Source organism: Rhopilema esculentum, chromosome 5 (assembly GCF_057945365.1).
Source record: "Rhopilema esculentum isolate cy_ngs chromosome 5, ASM5794536v1, whole genome shotgun sequence".
Classification (NCBI taxonomy): Eukaryota; Metazoa; Cnidaria; class Scyphozoa; order Rhizostomeae; family Rhizostomatidae; genus Rhopilema; species Rhopilema esculentum.
In genome coordinates, this window is record NC_142819.1 from 898,335 (window position 1) to 920,151 (window position 21,817).

Genomic DNA, 21,817 nt, shown 5'->3' on the forward strand with positions numbered 1-21,817 from the left:
AAGTAATCAGAATTTATAGTAAAGAAGTTGCCATACCAATAAAGACGGTAACAAAGATGGAAACCCTTTGATCAATCATGACTTAACGAATGCCATAAAGAATGTCTGCCAGAGCTACACACGTTATTGCAATTGTACAATTCATTTGCACTTTCATCTGCAACTGCAGAACATACTTTAGCAAAATTCAAAGTGATACGACACGACAGCCCACAGGCGACTCCTCGGCTATCAACTAAATGACATCTTTATAATTAGAAACAATATATTAGGGAGTTTACTATCAGGGCTCTGAAAACATTACAGCACCCAACATGCTTTGCAAATGGTCATTGAAATTGGAAAAGATCGTTTGATTCAAAGGACATTGTGGGTACTATTCTAATGGACCTCCCAAAGGCTTGTGACTGCCTACTGCACAATTTATTGATCGCAAAATTGGAGGCGTACGGAGTTGAAAGAAAAAGCCTGAAATTTACCTACAGCTACTTAAAAAGTATAGTTCGTATAAGCTGATAAAAATCGGCGTACCACCAGGGTCAGCCCTAGGTCCTTTGCTTTTAAGTATATATTTATCAATAACTTATTCCTTATCAATCTTCAGACAGATTTTTGCAACTTTGCAGAGGATAACGCACTATATGTTCGATAAAGGCTTTTGCCAACACGAAGAGGACCTCTGCATAAAAGAAAGCACGAAAGTAAACGCATTCTCTAGATTGTCACGATAACTATATTGATGATAATCAAGGAAATATACTGTTCAATGCTGTTATAATGTCAAATTTCAACTACTGTTCTCTGATCTAGCTACTCTGTAAGAAAGCTGCCAATAATAACGTCAATCGAGTACATAAAAGTGCGTAAGGATTTTGTGCAAGGATTTTGAATCCCCTTTCGAAGAACTTCTTTCAAGGCATGAAGATGTTACAATACACGTAAAAAATTTTAGCTTTAAAAAGGGAAACTAAGAATTAGAATGGAGCCAGTTGCCTCTGTAAAATTTGTAAATAAAGATTTTCGTATTCCTTTTATCAGTAATTAATATATATTTATTTAGATTCATTGTAAAATTTGGCTTACATTAACTTTTTTAGAATTATAGAAGTAGCAACGGTAAATAAATTTATGATGATGATGATGGTTAATGGCATATCCTCAATACTACAAAGGGTTGATTGAGGTGTACTACAAGGTTCATGTTTATTTTCAAGGTTCATTTTCAGATTTATATTTACAATCTCCCAATATCTTTCGGACTATGCAATGTGACTCTAAATGCTGATGAAGCAAGCATTTCCAATTCTACAATAGAAGCATCAGTGACCTGTTTACTGCACTTAGCAATGGTCAAGTTGACTAAAAAAATTTAAATGTAAAAACTTCTAGAGTGAACTTTACGCAACATGCTGTAACATGCTTATTCCATATATTTGACACGTGATATTGCACGAGCATATTCCAGAAATTTCTTGTTATGCACTATACATATGAGAAAAGTAGCTTGCTGCAGCAACTCGTTTTTAGTTGAGAACCTATTATTGAGAGTTTTGATGGATACAGTGCCGTCGAAACGAAATTTATATTGGGAGGGGGCTGGCTGCCCATCATATTGCTCCCCATTCAGTACACTGTTAGAGGATTTTTACCACAGTCTGGGTACTATTTGGGGGCTCCAGCCCCATCCCAGACCCTCCAGTCCTCCCACTTTCGGCAGCCTTGTGGATACGTAGGCACGACTCATTGTCGACTTCTTTGGAGAAGAACTACCTTTTCATACCGTTGAAAGAGACGCATCTTGTTTGCAATCTATTCAGTGTGTCTGTCGCGTGTCACCAACGCGGCTTTGGATTCCCCACAGTTATTCTGCATATACTAATACATGTATATGCAATATTTCCACGCTAGATAAATAGACAAGGGAAATTTTGAACATCTTTCATTATTTGTTTGTTATTCTTTGTTATTTTTATCTTTGTTATTGGTAGAATGCCTTTCGTTTTTTCTTCCTATCTTCATTTCCTTCCAAGATGTCCAATTTCCTTTATGAGGAAGTTTCCTTTCAAGTGAAAGCATTGCTTATTTAGTAAGATCCAGAAGGCCAACGCGTTAAAGTGAAAGTCGCATTGAAGGGATATTTTGTACAAGGTTTCACATCTGTGGTTTCAAGAAAATCGAGTTTCTTTGTATTGTGGGGTCTCGTGATCAACGAAATAACGCTGTTCCCGGGCCTGGGGATTGGTTTGCTGCAGATGTCCACACAGGATTTATGTTGAAAAAGCTTGACATCATTCCAGTGAGAAAAGTTTTCTACTTATGAAGACTAGACTGTTTGTAGAAGGTTCCGTCACAATAAAAAAGTGTCGACAAGGAAGTACAACATCATCCTTACCACCACGATAAACTAATTCGTTTGACTTTAGTTTACTTATAGGTTTGAAGAGCTACTGATAAAAATTATAATTTCTCAAGTTACTGACAGTAGTTGAGTGACCCTTCTGAACGTAGCAGGTTTACAACATTGAGTTTCTTAACTCCGTGGTTTTTAACCTTACTACGCCATCTTTAGGTTTCTTGAAGAACAAAGAGCATGCTCCTTATAAGGATATTTTGATTGACAGATGACGTAAGGTGTGCCCATTGGTGCAGATGAATGTGCTTGATTGTCGCAGTGGAAAAACTCAAGTGTCCTTTGTTTGGAATTAACCACGTTCAACGCGGAGGAACTTCATTTTAGGACTTGGAAAAGGATCTCACTTATCGTCGAACCAAATCTGAATTCATGTTGTGATGTCTACTACCTTGGACCAAGTATGTCTATAGCCTAACTTTTTGTTTGATGCTTCTTTTCAGATTGGCCTAAGCGCGGCCATCTTACTTGTACCTGCGTTAAGCGTTTCATGTAGCCTATCAAACCTCAGCAAAATGGAAATAATATCATGGCCCGATGTTACTTGACTGAACCTTTAATGTCGGATAGATACCGAGACAATATTGGAAGCTACACGCTTTGTTAGATTTTTCTCTGCTCAAAAATGTCAACGCGATTCCGTTCCCTGCAAACAAAGAGCGAGAATTTGTAGCTTGGGTTCAAGATCGGGCCCTGGAGGGAAGCAATTCATTCTCGTTTTTCAAGAACTCGTATTTTAAAAAGCCTTCTGATGCGAAGGTCATCGTGGATTGTGTATCGTTTAAGAATTTTTGAATGAAAAGTTTCCCCTTGAATGAAAAGATTCGACCATCGATTGCTGTCAACGTAGCTGGCTTTACTTTGTAAACTGTGGTCTATACGCAGGCAAAGTGAAAGTCTTTCTCGTTCTTTGGTTGAAATTTTTTAATTTAAAAGCGACACTAACTAATATTGGATCGATGCTAGTTAGGCCTTAGCTTAACTTCCTTCGCAATGACGCTAGTTTTGTCGGAAGCCCGGCCTTGAACATAACGAAAGTTGCATACATTTAAAATTCCTTACGAGAGCGAACCAGTATTTTCAGTGGCATCGAAATTATTCGTCAGTTTCACTTACCTATTTATTTTGTTATCAACGGAAACAGTTTGAGTTTTGTAGTGAGTTTATTTTCATCAAAGGTTTCTATTTAGATTTTGTGCAGAGAACCTTACTTGTTACGTCACGCAACGCGGAGCTCTCCGTTTAGTTTCTTCTTTGCACCAAATTTACAGATAATTTTGATGAACCATCGAAATTATATTTCTTGTACAATTTAACAAGGAAGGACCCACGATAGGAAATATCTATAAAAATATACTCCTGTCAGCCCGTCTTTCATGTACAATTCCTTTCATCACTTTGACACCTTCGTCACTGTGGGTGAAATGTTTATTCGCTATTTGGCTGGAGATGATGTTGAGACTTGCTAGAGAACTATTTATTCCGAATCTTCTGTGACTCAGTATTTTGTTCTTCTACCTGACGTTTTTCAACTAACGAGTAATTCTTCTTGTTTTAGCGAGGGAAAGAAAACGGGCCAAGCAATCCAGGTTAGTTTATTCCTCTTTCTATATCATTGCAACTTGTTAGCACGTCGAAGTAAGAAATGAATAGTGCCAAGCCTAGAAAGTCCCTTGGCCTAAAAAATTTCAAATATTTTATTATTAGGAATCTTGATAAGTATGGTGCATTGAACGTTGTTTTTATCTCGTTGTTTTCCTCATTCAAACAGGTGCAACCAGAAAGGCTGAAGCGAAAGGATTCAACTATAACGCAAATAACTTGCCGGTTAGTGTTATTTTTTTCTCTTGTCAGTACAACTATATATTTATATCTAATGAATTGGACTTTGGTGCTGCGTTTTTGTCAGATATGCTTCCAGTGGGAATTTGATCTGCATATCGTTTTCACTAGTAAGATATAATTTGTCTTTTTCGAAAATGCTTTTTGTTATGATGAACTTTATTTATTTATAGATGTTTATCATGTTACCTAGACACAATATATTTGTTTTTTGTAGCCCTTGTTTATTATATAAGTCAGAAGGTAATATGAGATTTCATTTATACATTTATATGCACTAGATTGTGGGTATATTAAAGATTAAAAAGAGAAGTTTCAAGGAAGATCAATTTGCATAAATTGAAGATAAATTCTTTCAGAAAACTTTCCAATATGATTTGCATTAATTTTTAAATAAGTTGTTGCATTTGAAATGAAATCATGAGGTGGTTGATGTCTAGTTTGTCATACAATTTATCTTTAATATCTGTAACAAGTGTTTATATATTGTGAGACAACTAGTTGTGTTTATGGCATACTAAGAAATAAGGCCTGAACTATTTTCAAAAGCAAGCATTTTATAAAATTTGTATTGAGTCATCACCCTGCCGGTTCAGGGAAATGTTGAAAGTGGTTATCTGGTTGCGTTGCTAAAGATGGGTGCGTTTCATTATATAAACATATATTTTGAATAGTTTACCTGCCTCAAGTGCAGTATCTGTTATATTGCATAAACTGTGATTGTAAACAGTAAATCCATCCTTAAATTATATTCCTGAGGGCTTATAAATTTAGAAAGTTTTCCAGTAGGGAGTTTATAAAAAGGGGAGCTTATAAAAATTGCATCAAAGTTGCCATATGGATAGCTGGCTTGCTAGCTTTTTCACAATTTTCAAGTTCATTTCATTTGCAATTTTGCTTGACAACTTTCTAAAGCATCAAACCATAAAGATTATTATATATTTATATTTATATATATATTTACGGGAAATGTATTTAATGGGGAATTGGTGAAAAGCTAAAATCAAACAGTTTTGGTTTAACAGTGAGAGAACACAGAATACTGTTGCATTTAATCAATTTGAATCTTTACTCAATCCCTCTATATTTGCTGGAAGTGCTTCTTATAAAGAAAGGATTCTCTTTCAGTTAAAAAGCATTTTTTTCAATTTGTGTCAACATTTTGCAGTTTGCAAAGATGATAGATTTTGCAAAACAGTACTGTTGTTGTTTTCCTTGCAAGTATCTAGTGCTAGTACGATAAATTTTGATGTTCTGTTTGGGCTTTTGATTTTGGCTGTTGATATGACAGATCCAAATTTTTGTGAGGATCAGGCCTTTTTCTGAAGAGATTTCTACATGGCTGATTGACTGCTTCTTTGGCCAAATCTTTGTACAAACGCTTTCAACTATTAAAACAAAAAAACTCTTATGTTCCTCAGGCACTTGTATAGCTACATTCATGCTGTATTGTACTTATCTCAGTCTATATTCCTTCATTTCCTCCAAAATAATTGTAGCTCATAGTAACCGACTTTTGAATAAAAAAGCTACAAATTGACGTCTGTATCCGGCAGGCAAAAATATTTTTTTGTTAAGGCCATCACTAGCCCATGCAAATTACTTAGTAAGGGTGCAGGACCTAGAACAAAGGCCTAGACAAGGCCTAGAGCAAAGGCCTACATCAAATAGAAAGACAAGACAGGACATTATATGCCACACATTGGCTATTTACTAATTTTGTAACTAATCCACAATCCAGACTTTCTTTGGAACCTGGCAACACAAAATTGTAGTATAATTAAAGTAGTATAAAACCTTTCTTTGGGGGTTTATTATTTTGATTTTGTTGAAAGGATCTCAACTCTAGGTTTTTTGAGGTAATTGTATGTTTCTAATGCCACCCATTGTTTTCTTAGAATCAAAAGCCACTTCAACCACAACCAGATGTGGTAGCTGCAAACATGCTAGAGGCATTTATGTCAGGGTATTACACTAACACAAATAATGCAGCCGCATATCAGATACCATACCAAGGCTTCGGACAGCAACCTGCTTGGTCAGCTGCTACCAGTTCTCAGCCCCAGGGATTTGATCATAATGTTACCAATTATAGCTATGGAGGACTTGCTCCCGGTGGGGCATCTGAAAATCAATTTATGACTCCTGATCATGTATTTAATCCATCAAATTCTGGATTTGCAAACACTTTTACGCCATATGTTGGTGGAACTGCATGGTCATATTTCAACAATCCAAGCTCATTCTTCTTTCCTACGGGCAATACTGATTTGAACTTAACATGGGGCACAGCAGAAAACCCAAGTGGACAGTTACATCAGGATTTGTATAAGCCGCCACCACCTCCTGAACACGAAAAGGCCAAGGTTGAACAAGGTGAACTTTCAGGATTTGATAATGGGGAAGTGCCAGACCAGAGTCTTGGAACATTTGTTAATCCGGCCACTGCTACAGTTGAGAAGTCTTTGTCCCAACTAACGGTATCAGGTACTAATCAAGGAGATATCAAAGACAGTAATGACCCAACAGTTAGTAGCTCAGGTCCATCATCAATTAAGGTTTCAAAGAGCTCTTCTGGTACTGCACAATCAGGGACATCAAATGCACCGGGTAAGCCAGCATCGTGGGCAGCTGTTGCTAGCCAGCCTGCAAAGCCCAAACCACCATCATCTAAAACACAGAAAGCACCAGTTCAGTTACCATCAGCCTCAAAACCAAATTATAGTAACCAAAATGGGAACGTTGCAAAAAATGGGGGTGGAAAACAACAAGCTAATGGTAATGGTGGTCGTTGGAACCGCCAGAATAATAGTGCTAATGGACAGTCTGCTAGTGTAAGTGTGGTTGACTCGCGAATTCCAAAGGATTGTTCACCCTTGCTTCGTGATCTTTGGACCAGAAATAATTTCAACCCGAAGGAACTCAATCTGGATTTTAAGAATGCAAGGTACTTTATAATCAAAAGCTACAGTGAGGATGATATATTTCGCTCTATTAAGTATAGCATTTGGACAAGTACAGAGCATGGAAATCGCCGTTTGAATGAAGCATTTAAAGAACAGTCCAAGAATGGTAATGGACCCATTTACATGCTGTTTAGTGTAAATGGCAGTGGGCATTTCTGTGGGGTTGCCCAGATGATGTCTTTTGTGGACATTCATGTTGAGACAGGGGTCTGGGTACAAGATAAGTGGAAGGGCAGGTTTGATGTCAAATGGATTTATGTTAAGGATGTACCTAACAATCTTTTGAGACCAATACGCTTGGAAAACAACGAGAACAAGCCAATTACTAACTCTAGGGATACACAGGAGGTTCCTCCAGAAAAGGGAAAACATGTTATTAACATTGTGCACTCTTACAAGGCTCAGACCTCAATCTTTGATGACTTTAGTCACTATGAGCAACGTCAAGAGGAAGATGCAAAGCTCAGGGTATGTCGTCATTGGTCTAATTAATTTTATGATATGAATATATCTGTTGAATGTTTTGTAACATCTCTTTGAAGCTGTGAGGTTTTTGCCATTTGACTAGCCTGCAAGGAGACTATCCAAAAAGGAATTTTACAGTCTGCACAACAGTGCTCATTTCCAAGTACTGTGCAAGTCTCGCAGCTACAAGTATTGAACAGTAATGTAAATCATCACCTTAATCAATTCAAAATAGAGGTGTAGAGCATTGACATTGGATGACTTATATGACATCCAATTAATGAAGGAAGTTAGTTTGTTCCCTGTTTCTCAATACATGACAATGAGCCCCACTGCACAGGTTTTATCAATTCAAGCCCTTTTTACCATACAATGGCAAAATGGGCAGAAAAGGATGACCTAACCTCCTGTGACAATAAAAATGGCCATATATAATAGAAGGGTCATATATAAATTAAATTGTGATGAAGGTAGACAAACATTATAAGATGCCAAGACTCAAAATCGTTTGGAAATATGTCAAACAGAAATCTTCCGAAAATACATGCTTGATTCACATTGCACCCCTTGCATTCATAATGAATACATACTTAGCAGACTTCGTATTTGGTGAGCTTACAAAACAATTTTTTCTATACAACTTCTGTATAGAAAGCAGAAAATGTATGTTGTGGCTGAATGCAGTCCTCAATCCTCTGCTGGCTACAATTCTCTTTTGGGGTAGTGTAAACATGCTAGTATTTTACTAATGTAGTACAGAATAACAAAATCGTAAGTGAAAATGGATATGCAGTTTTGATCATATTCTTTATAGTTTTCAATTTCCTCTTAAATTTTTGTTGCCAATTATGGTTTGCTTTGCATTTTTAAGGTTCTGTCATACATACACTAAAGCAAACATAGCAAGGGGTTATGCCCCCTGGAAATGAGAAATTCACCTTTTTGTTGCTTTTATGCTACTGGACTATTTGTTTGTTTGTTTTTTATTTGTTTGTTGGCTTCATTGTTTATTCAAATGTAAGCTAGGTTTTGTTACAAGTTGTTATTCGATGACACAGAGAAATGGGATGTGCTATCTGCCTACTCCATGACCGATTTGAAATAAAAATTATCATGGAAAACCACTGCTATTAATAACCTTGATCTTTAATTTCTGTGTACAAATTGGTTTTGAGTTCATTATAATTATATGTAATATGTCATAACTTCAGTAAAAGGGATGTAGGCTATGTATATTTAAAGATTATGTTAATTAGTAAATTTGTGAGAATTTACATATTGATCATTATGTTTTGATTGTTACCAGATGCCAAATCCTTTTTAACCAAGTTTTCTCTCTTCTTTGCAGGGGAAAAAGGTACCTTAAAGGTTAATTCAAAAGAATAAGCATTGTGTCTTTGCACGCTTCTTTTAAAAATATCACAAACCTAATATTCAAAGCAAAAAGTTAATCATTGGTATTCCCATTGATGATAGTCACTGGCTTAATATTATTTTTGTTGTCTTTGTTTTCTTCTTGTCTCACCTCTACCTATATACTAAAACCTAGCAGAATTACGAAAAATGTTCTTAATTTTATTAAACTTAAAAAGAAATTTCTACCGAATTTCCTGAAGCCTATCAGATTCTAACAGTAAGAACTTGCCTGTATGCATACCAAAATCCTCATGAAAGTATGTAAATGATCAATAATAATGAGTTTGGTCAAAATTGTCTTTCATTCTGATAGTAATCAAGCAAACTGAATTTCGGCACATTTAGATCTCCTAGTATTTCCTCTAATTTGTTTTCAAAAATAAGTGATATAGTAACAGGCCAGTATGACATTTGAAAGTTTGCAGTTTGGAATTGCTAGATAAACCAATCAATTAAATTGCTGCCTGTGTTTGGTGTTAGTGTCATTTTATTGCTGCCTGAGTTATATCATGAACTGAATTGCAAAATTGTATTTAAAAATCAAAACTCTGTAGTAAAATGGGCACTATGATGAGATAAGGTTACAAATGAGAAAATTATTTGGAAATAATATTGTATCTTGAAATATATTGAATGTGATTTTAATCTTGCACTGTATCTGCCCCAAAAAGTACAAAGCTTGCAATATGAAATTCCATAAGGTTTGAAATACTGTATTTGATTTATTAAACTCCCTCTTTCTGGAGGGAACCCTCCCCACTAAGTGCCCCATTAATAGAATCCAAACTTCAATATATGCCCATAGAAATATTGCAAAAAGGCAATTTTGAGAAAGATATTAGGAATTAATTTCAGTGTGGCTGGTTGCCCTTGTCAACTGATGGTTAAAGTGATCAAGAAATTTCTTTTTTGTTAAAAAAGAAAGTGAGCAATGCCATGCAGGTTGTGAAAAATTGAAAGCAGTTACATCTTATTAAGAGACCGAGAAAGATTTTGGCATGGAGGAGAATCTGTCAACTGAAATTGCTTTAGATAAAAATGAAAATATTTGTGTATACTGCAGAGTAGGGGTTGATCAGAAAAACATTTATCTTTGTCTAGCAAATGCCCCTCTCCATTAGTTGCCCAAGCCAAATAATTTCAATCAAAAAATGATAATTTCAATAATTATTAGAATCAAGTTTAAGCAAGCTGTTGTTAATGAGGTGTCTTTGTAATGAGCTTTGTCCCTAGACAGAGCAGAGACTTGCAGCTTGGAAAAATTTCACAGGTTGAATTTAAATCTAGTTTCTTTCCCATGACTGCATAAAGGGAGCAAATACCAATTTTCTGCACTGTTTCCTTGTTTTTCTGGAGGAGTACTTGTAGAGGCGATTTGGTGGTGTAGGTTGGCACAAAGCTATGACTTGAAACTTTATTGTGTGAAACAAATTGTTAAGTTATGGTAGGAATGATTCACCTACCCTCAGTACAATTGTGCACAAAACTGTCTCTTGTTTGATTGGTACCCAAAAAGGGAACCTATAGGAACGCTGGATGATCATGTTTGGTTCCTAAATGTTATTTCTGTTGAGTGCTGTCGTTTTTATGTCTTGTTTAACATGCAAAAAAAACGGAGCCAGCAAGAGGGGTTGTTGCATCACTGTTCATCTTGGTGAATTTACTGACTACCTAATTACAAAGAAGTGTTGTTGATTATGTTATTGTGGATACATAGATCATGGAAGGTGTTAATCACAGTGAGACAATGGAGAACATTATTACAGTCTGTGAATGGTCACTGCAAACACATTGGTAGAGGTTCCAACAAAATACGCTTTAATTGCACATGTAAAGTAATTTCTTAAGAGATACCTTTTAAACTGATTATACAAATAGACTAAGGGTTTGTCAACATGGACAGTACCCTCCAATAAATTCAAATATAAACAATCCATGCATTCTAAATTGGATAAGTTTACAAGTTATCCTGAAGTATATGTTCATGAGTCTTAAAGAAATAAAATGTCAATTTTTGAACAATTTTACACATGCCAATTTTTTAGCATTCTATTCAGATACATTTGGACTGTAAAAATTTAATGTGGAATTACAATTGATTAATATCTATTCTCTGAAAGTGATAAAACCAGGGAAGTCTTCTATTCTGCACACATACCCCAATACTCTCCAGATCTAATCTAACCTCAAGTTCATCAGATCTAAGCCTGTCTTCTAGGCTTACATTAAACATCCATATCAAATTATTTGCCTATAGATGAGGCAAGTAAATGCAGAGCAGTTGGGGTAGCAGGTCCAGTTGGTGGAGTTATGCCAAAGAAAACATGGGCTGAATTAATAAGTTGATAAGAAGAGATTTGAGAGAGAGGCTTGGTAAAGACCTGATGGAAGATAGGTCAGTTTGGAAATCATTTAACTCCATCCAATGCATGCTAGCATGGAAAATGGAAGTTAAACTGAATATGAAGATGATGAAAAATTCTTTGCCTAAGGTGAGTTGTTTGGTTGATCAGATAAACTATATTTTTAAATTTTTACTTTCTTATTGCATAACTTATATACCAGAAAAGAAATTAAACTGAAATTGTGATGTGCCATTATTGAACCCTCTGGCTTCAACTGTGACAAAAAATACATATAACTAAATAATTGTTGGTTTTAGGCAATCATCTATGATGCCACATCAATTATCATTGAGGGGATTCATTCATTCAGAAACTCTTTCTTTAAGTCCTTGTTCTCTCTCTTGTCCCATCAAGGTTTTTCTCAAATCTGTCCATTCTTGTTGATGAGATACTTTCTGGGTCATGACATTTGACAATCAATTCACAAAAAACTAATGGCAATTTGATAGAAATGGCACTACATCAAATGTGAATAACTTAATGGTTGAAAATTTATAAAAGAAATTCTTGAATATTATTCACAAAATACTAATGATGGTGATAGAGTTTTCCTGTACTGCATATTCTGTCTGGATCTCCTTTGAATTGCTGCTGAACATTGTTTCTTTAGGAACCTATTATCACAGTTTGGCAACTATGCGAATTCAAAACTTGATCGTTTTAGGCTGCATAACTCTTCAAGTATTCAAGCCATTCAGAAAAAGCAGGTAAGTGGTACCATCAGAGGGAATGGTGTTCGTAGGAGGAGCAGCAATATTTAATCACCACTGCTGGGATTTGAGAGGATTCCAATGATTCTTGACAAATTTACTCATTTGTGAGAGCAAACATTAAGATAGGGCATTTCAGTCATCATCGTCTTGTTCACTGAAGTCTCTTTCGCTGTCACTGTCATGTTCACTTTCCTCTTGGGGTGCATCAAACAGTTCTTTGCCTTGGTCAATGGAATCTTCTAGACCCTTTTCCTTGTAACTCGGAACAGTCAAATCATGCAAACTTAGAGGAGCAACGTTTACTACTGTATCATCTAGACAATCAATCTGACTTTTAATTGTGGTATGAGAAGATTTACACTCCAGCTGACTAACAACAGTCTCGGGCTTGGCGGCTGTTCCCTGCTTCCCAACGCCCCCTCGACTAGTTCCACTAGCACTCATCAACCTTAAAAGCGCTGCTTCTTCTACTTTTAGTCTTTTCTGTTGATTCAATAATTGATTCTGCATTTTAAGCAAAAACTTTTCCTCGTCTCTTAGGCATTGTAAGTGTTTTCGGTCAACTTTTGACATTGTACTTCTGTTCTGTTTGGAAGTAATGGCGGAAAATTTCCCAACCTCGGGTAGAAACAAGATTCCAACCAAATCGAGGCTAATTTCGTCATTGATGATTCCAAACGCTGAATGTATTTGTCTATCACGCAGAATTGCTTTTCTCGCCAATTATGTAGAAAAAGCAACAAGCCAGTTAGACATTAACACAAGCCCTGAAATGGTTATTCCTGGGCACTGCACTGCGTATCTTTACATGATCATGGTTTTCTACTTTTCTTTTTCTTTCTTCATGTTCTCAATCTTAATGTTTGATTAATTTGAATAAGTACTGAATCTAGCTTTTATTTATTATGTACTAACACATTGTACGAGACTGTATAGCAAGGAGAACCCTGCGCAGAGTTGCATCAAGGCAATCAATCATACTTCTTTACAGAAAGCAAAAGTTTTTAGCTTTTGAACCCCACGTTACCAGTTGCATCTACGCCAACGTGTTCTGTCAGCTAACTTGATATAGCATAAATTTTAGTTATTTTTCTTTTTCGACACTTTCTCAATCATTTTGATTCTTCCCTGTTTCTTGAGTTTGACAAAATTGAAAGATTTGACATAATAACATTTCTTCAGCTGCGCTCTTGTTAGCAACAATGTTCATTTAATTATTTTTTGCATGTATTTTTGTTCAACTTGCAGGTATTCACACCTTTTCTGATATCGATTATTCTATGACAACGTTGTTGACGCACCTTCGAGTTTCTGTTTCGTCTTGCTCTATAATTATGGAAATTGAACAAAAACTTTCCTGACTTTCTAAATCTTCAGAAATATGATTATATTCGTTCTGTTTTCGTTGCTCATCAATGTTAATTAAATTAGATCACATGCCTGTATAAATAAAACTTTTTGCCAAAATTAGATGAAAGCAGTGCAAACCTCGAAAAGAAAAATCGTTCTTTAAGTTCTTCCGTTGAGATCGTTTATGAATAACAAATTATTTTTAAAAGCTCACAAGTTGTTCCACTTAAGTAACAGTATAAATAGTCTATCAAAATTCAAAATTAAGTCGAGGAACAGATCATCAAATATGCTTGCGATGCGATTCTTCTTTTCTATTGGATAAATTAGCTTATTTGAAAACATTTAAAAATAACAAAGCTACGCTTTCAAAATATCTAAGACTCTGACTGGATCAATTTCATGATACAAAAATGGTAATCACTTGAATGAATTGAGAGTGTCAATTCTTGTATGCAAATTTTGCGAATTATCACTAGGCAAGGCCCACATTAAATAGGCCTTACATTAAATTATCACGAGACAAGACCTTACTAATTACACTGGCTGCTCTTAATAACGTTTTTTACATTACCACCTTAATTAAGGTGTTAACACATCCATTCCACTCGCTACACAACTCAAGGACTGACTGGCTGACTGGCTGACTGGCTGCCATTTACCATACTCCGTGAGTATGGTAAATAGATTTTATGAGATCCCGTGTGTTGTATGACAAATTATATTTCTTCAACTTGGTACCTTAAATGTGTTTATAAACCATAATTAAAAACACTCATACACGACCAAAATTTGTTCCTAGAATTTTCGCCGCTTTGTTTTATTTTCTTAGAATTGAAAAAAATTGTTACTTGTCATGGGCGACACAAACTCTGTGCTAAGTTTAATTAAAAATTCAGTCGCTTGATTATGATCTTCAATACAAGCTCAAGTTGTTAAAAAAATTTCTTTGGAAACATGAATAGAATAATGCCAAATTCTCATGTGCATACACAAAAATTTCATGCATTACATTCTTTTGCATAAGAACCAGAGAATTGAAATTCAGCTGGATGTTCTTAATTTGTTCATAAATGATAAGGGTGTAAGCAATGCAGCAGCTAGCTTTTTCGCTCTAGGGAGGTGTTCAGGCCTCATTTGCCAACACGTTTGAGTATTCACCGAAGATGGCTTGAGATAAACGTTTTCCAAATTTCATTTTACAGTAGCTTAATTTGTTCTTAACTTCTAACAAATTCTGAGATTTGATGAGTGATTTCAGGACCAACAGTAACATTGTTGAACGCTGCTTTGCGAAACGATCATGCTCAAGTTGCTTTACTTTCTAGTTTGCAAATCCGATTGCGTTTTAACATTATCACCCTTTGCAAGCTTAATATCTTTAAGACCAAGGCAATGCGTTCTCCTCCTACTTCGAGCCAGTAAAAGTTACCTCAAACCCACGTGTCATTGAAAATATATCGGCATATGTTGTATATTTTGAATATTCATTTCTAACGCTGTCCTTATAAATCATTAATAAGCAGCTATTCATATCACCAAGGAATAAACGAATATCGCTTGACCTGCTAGATTTGATTGTGGCCTTTGCCACTGGATATTCATCTTCCATTGGTTACGTCATACACCTTTGGTATTCTACCGCACAAAATTACGAATTCTCTTGCGTATTGACAAACTAGATCCCTCGCGTCCATTGAGCTCCTTAACGAACTTGACAATGTCTCTACGTTTCATTCTCTCGATGGCCACAGTCAACTGTGATATCATGACACTCCTTGGCTGCTTCATCTCCGACTTCCAAAGCGATAGCAACCCGAAAATCTTTTCTTGGTCATTGTTGTTGCTATTCATAATTTCATCATACTTGGGGCCTCGAAGACACAACGCCTGGCCCATGTTATTCCAGGCACCTCCAGCAATTTTGTAAGAAACCCGGCGCAGCTCGCGGTCGGTTAGTGTTTCTAGAAATGACAAGGTCAACATTAAAATTCTGGAAAAGGTTCGCATGAATAGGGATCGGGTTACAACTATTTTGCAAGGAAAACGAATTTTATCTGATAATTGAGCAGTTACATGACCTGAAGTTAATACCTTTTTCTTCAGGATCCTCTTCGTCATCGTGGTCGATACTTTGTGTGACCTTCACTTCATTACCACCTGATATTATGACGTTAACGGAATCTGGTAGATTCTGTGAAAACTGAATTCAAATCAACAGTTTATTACACGGAAGAGCTCTAAAAGACGGACAAATTTGTGCCAAATGTGTTACACAAATACTTCACTTCATGCCTTACATTATTCAACATCATTGTATAAAAAAAATTTCCTTTTAGCAGACAGTAAATAATGAAAAAAACAGTACACAAAATTTTAACCAATTTTCTTCTTGCAACGTTGATTTTGTTAACAAGTCAGTTTGAAAACCGTACGTAATTCTGTAGCTTATCAATCTGTATAGATATTCTAAATAAAAATACTGAATCTAGGATTCAAACATGAATCCAATCGTAGCCGCTGTCACAAAAAATTGTAAGTGTCAGTCGTGGTTGTAATTTTCCTCTGTGATTGGCACATTGGAGGTTTCGTATCATTTTAAGATTTGATAGAAATAATAACGTGAATTGTCACTTAGGTCTTACAGAGTCAGGCCGAAGTAAGGTTATATTTGTCAACCCTTTAATGAAAAATACCTTTGAGGCTTTGTTTGAATTTGTTGTTGGGCTTTCGCTTCCATTTAAAGTGACGGGGGCAATTTCTTGTGTCTCTTCATGGGTTCTTTCTTCGTGTTCGCGAACCTCCAAGATGGCTTGAAGTTTACGAATCTAAAAAACACAATTTCTCAAAATGAAAGTCATCCGTGCGTTGAAACTAGAAAGTTTTCAACAGCAACAAGTTATGATGCAAATTGACATTTTCGGGGTGACATATTTATGAGTGCCGAATATCAGCAAAAACATTTTCTGAGATTTCGTTGCAATGGTGATATTCCGTTTCAGAAACATATTACAACATCACGTTCCTAGAAGAGAGGACATTTCTGGAAAGTCGTAGAAATTACTCACAGCAAAGTCTTGAACAGTAATTCTGTCTTCCAGTTCCTTTCTTTCAATATTTGGTAAAGATGAAAGTTCTTCCCTTATGCGATTTATTTCCCCTCTGAAAAACAGATTGGCTAATGAATGAATCTTGAACAAAAATGTAGTTCTTAATCGTGCTACCATGAAATTTTAGCCGGGCTTTTAATCATACAAGTTTTCAGTTTCAAAATAATTCAATTAATTAAGCTATCAAGTCACTAAAGCAAGCACCAAAGAGAAAACAAATAAAATTTTTTTGCTACCAGAATAAACCTTGCAATCCACACCATATTAACAAAGAATCGAATGATCGGATTGACTAATAATCACGTGCTCGTGAAAACAGCAACCATCTCTGATAATTTTGTTACACATACGAATTGATTCTAAATTCGATCCGTCAATAACTCACTCGTGACCCTTGCTCAGCTTTGCCTCTAATTCGATAAGCTGAATATTTAATTCAGTCTCGTGATCCTGTTTCATCTTCTTTATCTCAAGCTGAAATAAACAACGACTGTTTGCAACGAATTCTTGATATAACAAGCATAAGTAGATTTTTAATTATTGTATAGGAATGTAAACGAATGTTCACCTGTCCTTGCAACAGTTTCATGCTAATTTTTAAAGTCGCCCCGCTAAGACATTCTGTTGAATGAATCTAACAGCATTAATTTTGACTTGGACTATTCTTTCAAATTGAATTGCCAAATAGAGGCTCAATGATGATATCATCATCAGGTACCATCTTCTATCAGAAGGTTGGCTACCATGACCCTCCAACTATCCCAAAATCTGAGTTTTGGTTTGTTGTCATGGTCATAGATAAAACATTGATGATATAGTTACTGAATAATACATAATTTAGCTTCGTTCAAACTATTTTTGCATTGAGCTTTTTTCACTTCCTTGTAAAACTCTCTTCTCTTTAGTGAAAATAGATGATATATCAGATAGATATTAAACTTATCTCAGATATTCAAAATCTAATGAAAAAATAAAGTCATCATCCTGGTGATATTGCACAAATCTTTAGAAAAGAAGCTCGTTTTATGAGAATAATAAAAAAAGTTCACTTTTACCGAGATTTGGTTATCTGCAAGGACTCTTCGTGTGCCCGCGTAAGTTTTTTTAAATTAGTTTAGACATTCATTAACAAATAGCAATTTCTCATTCATAGAAAAGAGGCCATTTTGATACAATCTGTAGGAAATGATGACAGAAAGCTATGCTAGCAGGAGTCAACTGAACGCAGCACTTTCATCATCAAATTCGATGATTAAAGATTCAAGCCCGACATAAAGGTAAACTTGAAGATTCAAACGTCTTTTGAAGAATCACAAAATCCTGCAGCTAAGAATTCAACAAAGATGTTATGTGTGTTATGTGGACAGCATAGACACAAGCTTGATTATCTTCATCTCTAACTTTTCTTGATTATTTACACCTCTTGCGATTGTGCTTTGAATTTCTATACTCAGGTATATATCAGCACAACACAAGAACAAAATTAGCAACAACAAAGCATAATGACGAAAGCTCTTCTTCTGTTCAAGGCCGAGATGCAGGGGACCGTAGGAGCCTTGCCCCCCCCCCCCTCCAAAAAAACTTAAGTAGCATAAGTAAAATACTTTTATTATGTAAAATATGGCTGTTGTTGAACCAATTTATCAGGGCTACCCCCCCCCCCCCCTCCGAACAAAAATTTGCATCTCGGTCTTTGGTTCTGTTTGGCAATGGGACACTATTGATGACTTGAGTAGCGACGAGTGACGGATGGCGTCATTAACGGGACATCTAATGAAAAGGCATTCTGTAGAATAGTTTAATAGTCCTCAAGAAAAGCAAGATTTACCTGAAGAAGAGAATTCGTGTCTGTTGCAATCCTAAGATGTTCTTGTGTCATTTTCAGGTCCTCCCGCACTCGTTCTAAGTCTTTCGGTCCAGATGATTTTCTGTCAATAGTGCTTCTGCCAGTGGTGTGATCCTTTTCCAGTCTTCTTATCTCTTCTATTGACTCCGCCATCTTTTTATCTAATCTGCTGCATTCTATTTTGAGAACATCTTTTTCCTAAGAACAAGTTTATGGGATATAAAACCTCATTCTTATAAAAAGTAGAAAGACATTTACTCTAGAAAACTTTTTATATCAGAGATTTCAACAAAAAAAGCAAATAAGATTGTATGAAAGCCAAATGCATAGATTTTTGTAGAAGGTGTAGGTAAAAGGCAAGCAAACTAACAAAACAAGGAATGAATGGGGATTTTATTGAATAGGGTAAGGAAATCTACCATCTATTGCATAATGATTAATCAGTACATAGAGCTAGGTCAAGGTAAAAGGCCTATTAATGAATGAATTAGTTTATTAAAGAAGAGAAAAATAATACAGTGAAAGTCTCTATAAACAATGAATTTGTGCAGTTAGTGTGCGCAAGGTCACAGTGCGCAGTAAAGTATAGAGTAGCAAAAATATCACTCCTTTGCAAGAAAACTGTAGTTTTTGTAAATGGTTAATTGACAAAAATACTATTTTAACAAATATAACATAGACGACTTGTAAAAACTAACAAACTTGCTTAATTAAAAAGGCAGTAAAAGATTCATATAAACCTTAGAGATTTCTGCAACCTCGTCGTTTTTTGATCTCATTTCCTCTTTATGCTTTCTTTTGTCAAAATTTGCTTCCTTTTTCAATTCCTGGAATTCTTCATCCAATTGGAAATAACTTTTCTTACTTGCATCTAAAAGACACGTCATTTCTCTGATCTCATCTTCTAGTTGTCGATTGTGACTCATAATCTTTTGTATTCGACTCTCTAAGCTACTTCTTTCCTCTGCAAATTCTTCCTCGATTGTATCCCTCTCTTTCTCAGCAAGTTTTCTATCACGAATTTCAATTTCAATTTGTTCTTCGAGGTCTAATTTCAATGTTTCAAGTTTCTCGACCATCTCTCTTGATTTGTGATCGACCTTGTTGTTGTTGTCGATGTTTCCACTGCTTCTCCATTGTTTCAGTTCGCTTCGTAATTTACCATTCTCCGTTTCTAAATTTCCCAGCTTATCTTCTAGTTCCTCAATCTCCTGATGACAATTTTCAATCGTGTTCTGCAACGATCTATTCTCTTTCTCAAGTCTATTTCTCATTGTTTCATCTCCTTTGTTACTTCTTCTTTTGTTTTCATTCAAGTCAGCAACAAGATCCTCCAATTCTCTAATTTTTTCAAGTTTTCTTGCTTTCGTCCGTTCCAGTTCCTCAATTTTATCTTCAAGATCCTCATTTTTCTCTAACTTCTCTTGCAGTCGTTTGTATTTTCTACTTAATTTTTCGTAACTTTCATTAACCATTTCTAAATTTTGTACAAGCACTTTATTTTCACTTTCTAGCTTATTCGATTTGTTCCTGAGAAGATCGTGTCTTTCAGTTATTTCATCCTTCGTCTTCTCGTGGACTAACAACGATTCTTGCAGTTTCTGATGGGCGGATAACGACTTCTCAAGTTCGGAACGCAAATTCTCCATTTCGTTCTGAAGCTCCGAATGTTTTCGTAATCTCTGCTTCATTTCATTGTAACCACGTTCCATATTCTTGAAACGTTCTTCCAGCACGCGATACTCCTCTTTGTTCTTTAACCCATTTGGCGATCCTTCAAACCAAAAAAAAGATTCTTATTCATTTACAAGTATTTATGTGTCATAAATATTCTAAGCAATTTTTTTTTGCTTTTTGTAGGGTTTAGAATGGGTAAGGGTATTGTTTATAAAATTAGCTATCTTCGTGCATGGCCAGAAAATACAAGACGAAATTACGAGGTGAAATAAATATAGACTGGAAGTACAACCCCACATATTTGACTGCCTTTCTTTAGTCAAGACATCTATCCTTTACTGTCATGCAACGCAACTACCTGTTCATAAAGGCATATTTTTCCTTTAACCTTTTCTGCTCAATAAAGATACAAATTAGAACACCTAAAAAAGTACCTATGAAATAAAATGTAAGAAGTAAATATAGAAAACAGTATAGTACTGCTCTACCAAGGGGTGGAGTTTCAGTTACTTCAAAAGATAAGTTGTGAGGCCTCCCTTTAATTGAAACAAAGAGTCGTTCCACTGAATGGGTTATTCAAGTTTTAAATGACAGGCAATTCGAAGCTCCGTTTGGCATATCTTCTTTTATAAATTTCCAAAAATGCAAATTATGGCTTTTTGTGCTATGCTTAATAGTTTTAGGGTCTTTAAATGACTTTAGCACGAAGGTTCTCGGCACAGGGGCCATACAAATTTTGTAAGTCATGATCCCCTTGTGAAATTTTGTTATATTTATATATAGCCATATACAGATGCAATGGCAGCTTAACAATGGTACTTTACCAGGTGGTGGACTGTCAGTGGTGCTCTCGTCCATCGTGTTGATAACTTCAAAGACTGGCTGTTTGCAGGTCCTGCCTCCAAATGGCGTTTTTGCATCCCTTGTTATGCCAGATGCTCCGTGCCGGATATTAGTTTCTGGTAGAGGCACTGGATTGTCCGTGAAAACGTCATCTTGAAATTCGGCACTCTAAAAATAAAACAAATCAATAGTTACAGTGTTCAACTTTAATCTGAGCTTTGTGATGTATGAAAATAAAAAATTTGGTTCAGAAGTGTGTTTTTGTAAAAAAAATTCTAGCAAGGGCTAAGAATGGCGGCTTTGTTGCTAGCGGGGTGAAGGCAGGAGTACGGCAACCCCTCTTCCCAAGAACATTTCTTTTTGTCATTTTTTGCCAAGATAATACCAAAGGAAATTTTTTCGGATGTAGCAGTAGCAAGTAGAAGGGGGTCAGGCAGCAATGACATCATCCTAAAGCCTGGGCCCCTCAAACGCGTTTTGGGATGTCAAGAAGGGACAGACACCCCATCGGTAGCCTGAAATACAACGTAGAACACAGCAATCGGTACAACTTACCAAGTAAAAATTCAAAAACATTGTGTCTACTTATTTTGAAAAACTGGTCAGCTAGAAATTTGGTCAGCTATAAGAGCAATATAACTTGTGATATTCATCATGTTAGCGAACTGAATTTTCTTGTCAGTGTAATGGTATACATTGTCAGTACTACCATTTCTGTTACTTTTGTAATTCTAGCACCCCCTGAAAATAGCTTCTTTTGTGCGGCGAAAAAAG

The 21,817-nt window shown here is 35.8% G+C and overlaps 2 protein-coding genes across 3 annotated transcripts in view; one reads left to right on the forward strand and one right to left on the reverse strand.

Moving 5' to 3' along the window:
- Nucleotides 1-2,650: 2,650 nt before the first annotated feature.
- On the forward strand, nt 2,651-9,176 carry LOC135689976 (uncharacterized). The gene is made up of 5 exons (XM_065207348.2): nt 2,651-2,811; nt 3,969-3,999; nt 4,182-4,237; nt 6,151-7,686; nt 9,032-9,176. The coding sequence occupies exons 1-5, from the start codon at nt 2,791-2,793 to the stop codon at nt 9,047-9,049; spliced, it is 1,662 nt and encodes a 553-aa protein (XP_065063420.1). The 5' UTR covers nt 2,651-2,790; the 3' UTR covers nt 9,050-9,176.
- A 4,535-nt stretch (nt 9,177-13,711) lies between these two features.
- The window catches only part of LOC135689975 (uncharacterized), a 30,866-nt gene continuing 22,760 nt past the window's right edge, over nt 13,712-21,817 (reverse strand). Inside the window, exons 21-28 of one of the 2 annotated variants that reach the window (XM_065207346.2) lie at nt 21,025-21,211; nt 19,264-20,297; nt 18,506-18,721; nt 17,063-17,151; nt 16,636-16,729; nt 16,264-16,395; nt 15,662-15,770; nt 13,712-15,531 (exon numbers count right to left, since the gene is read on the reverse strand). In XM_065207346.2, coding sequence (XP_065063418.2) covers nt 15,206-15,531; nt 15,662-15,770; nt 16,264-16,395; nt 16,636-16,729; nt 17,063-17,151; nt 18,506-18,721; nt 19,264-20,297; nt 21,025-21,211 — 2,187 coding nt within the window. In that variant the 3' untranslated portion in view covers nt 13,712-15,205. The remainder of the gene's footprint in view (nt 15,532-15,661; nt 15,771-16,263; nt 16,396-16,635; nt 16,730-17,062; nt 17,152-18,505; nt 18,722-19,263; nt 20,298-21,024; nt 21,212-21,817) is intronic. The other variant, XM_065207347.2, reaches the window with a different exon arrangement.

Coding starts and splice junctions, on each gene's coding strand:
- LOC135689976 (XM_065207348.2), top strand. CDS start 2,791: ATGTCTACTACCTTGGACCAA. Junction 2,812..3,968: donor TGTCTACTACCTTGGACCAA/GTATGTCTATAG, acceptor TTCTTGTTTTAG/CGAGGGAAAGAAAACGGGCC. Junction 4,000..4,181: donor AAACGGGCCAAGCAATCCAG/GTTAGTTTATTC, acceptor TCATTCAAACAG/GTGCAACCAGAAAGGCTGAA.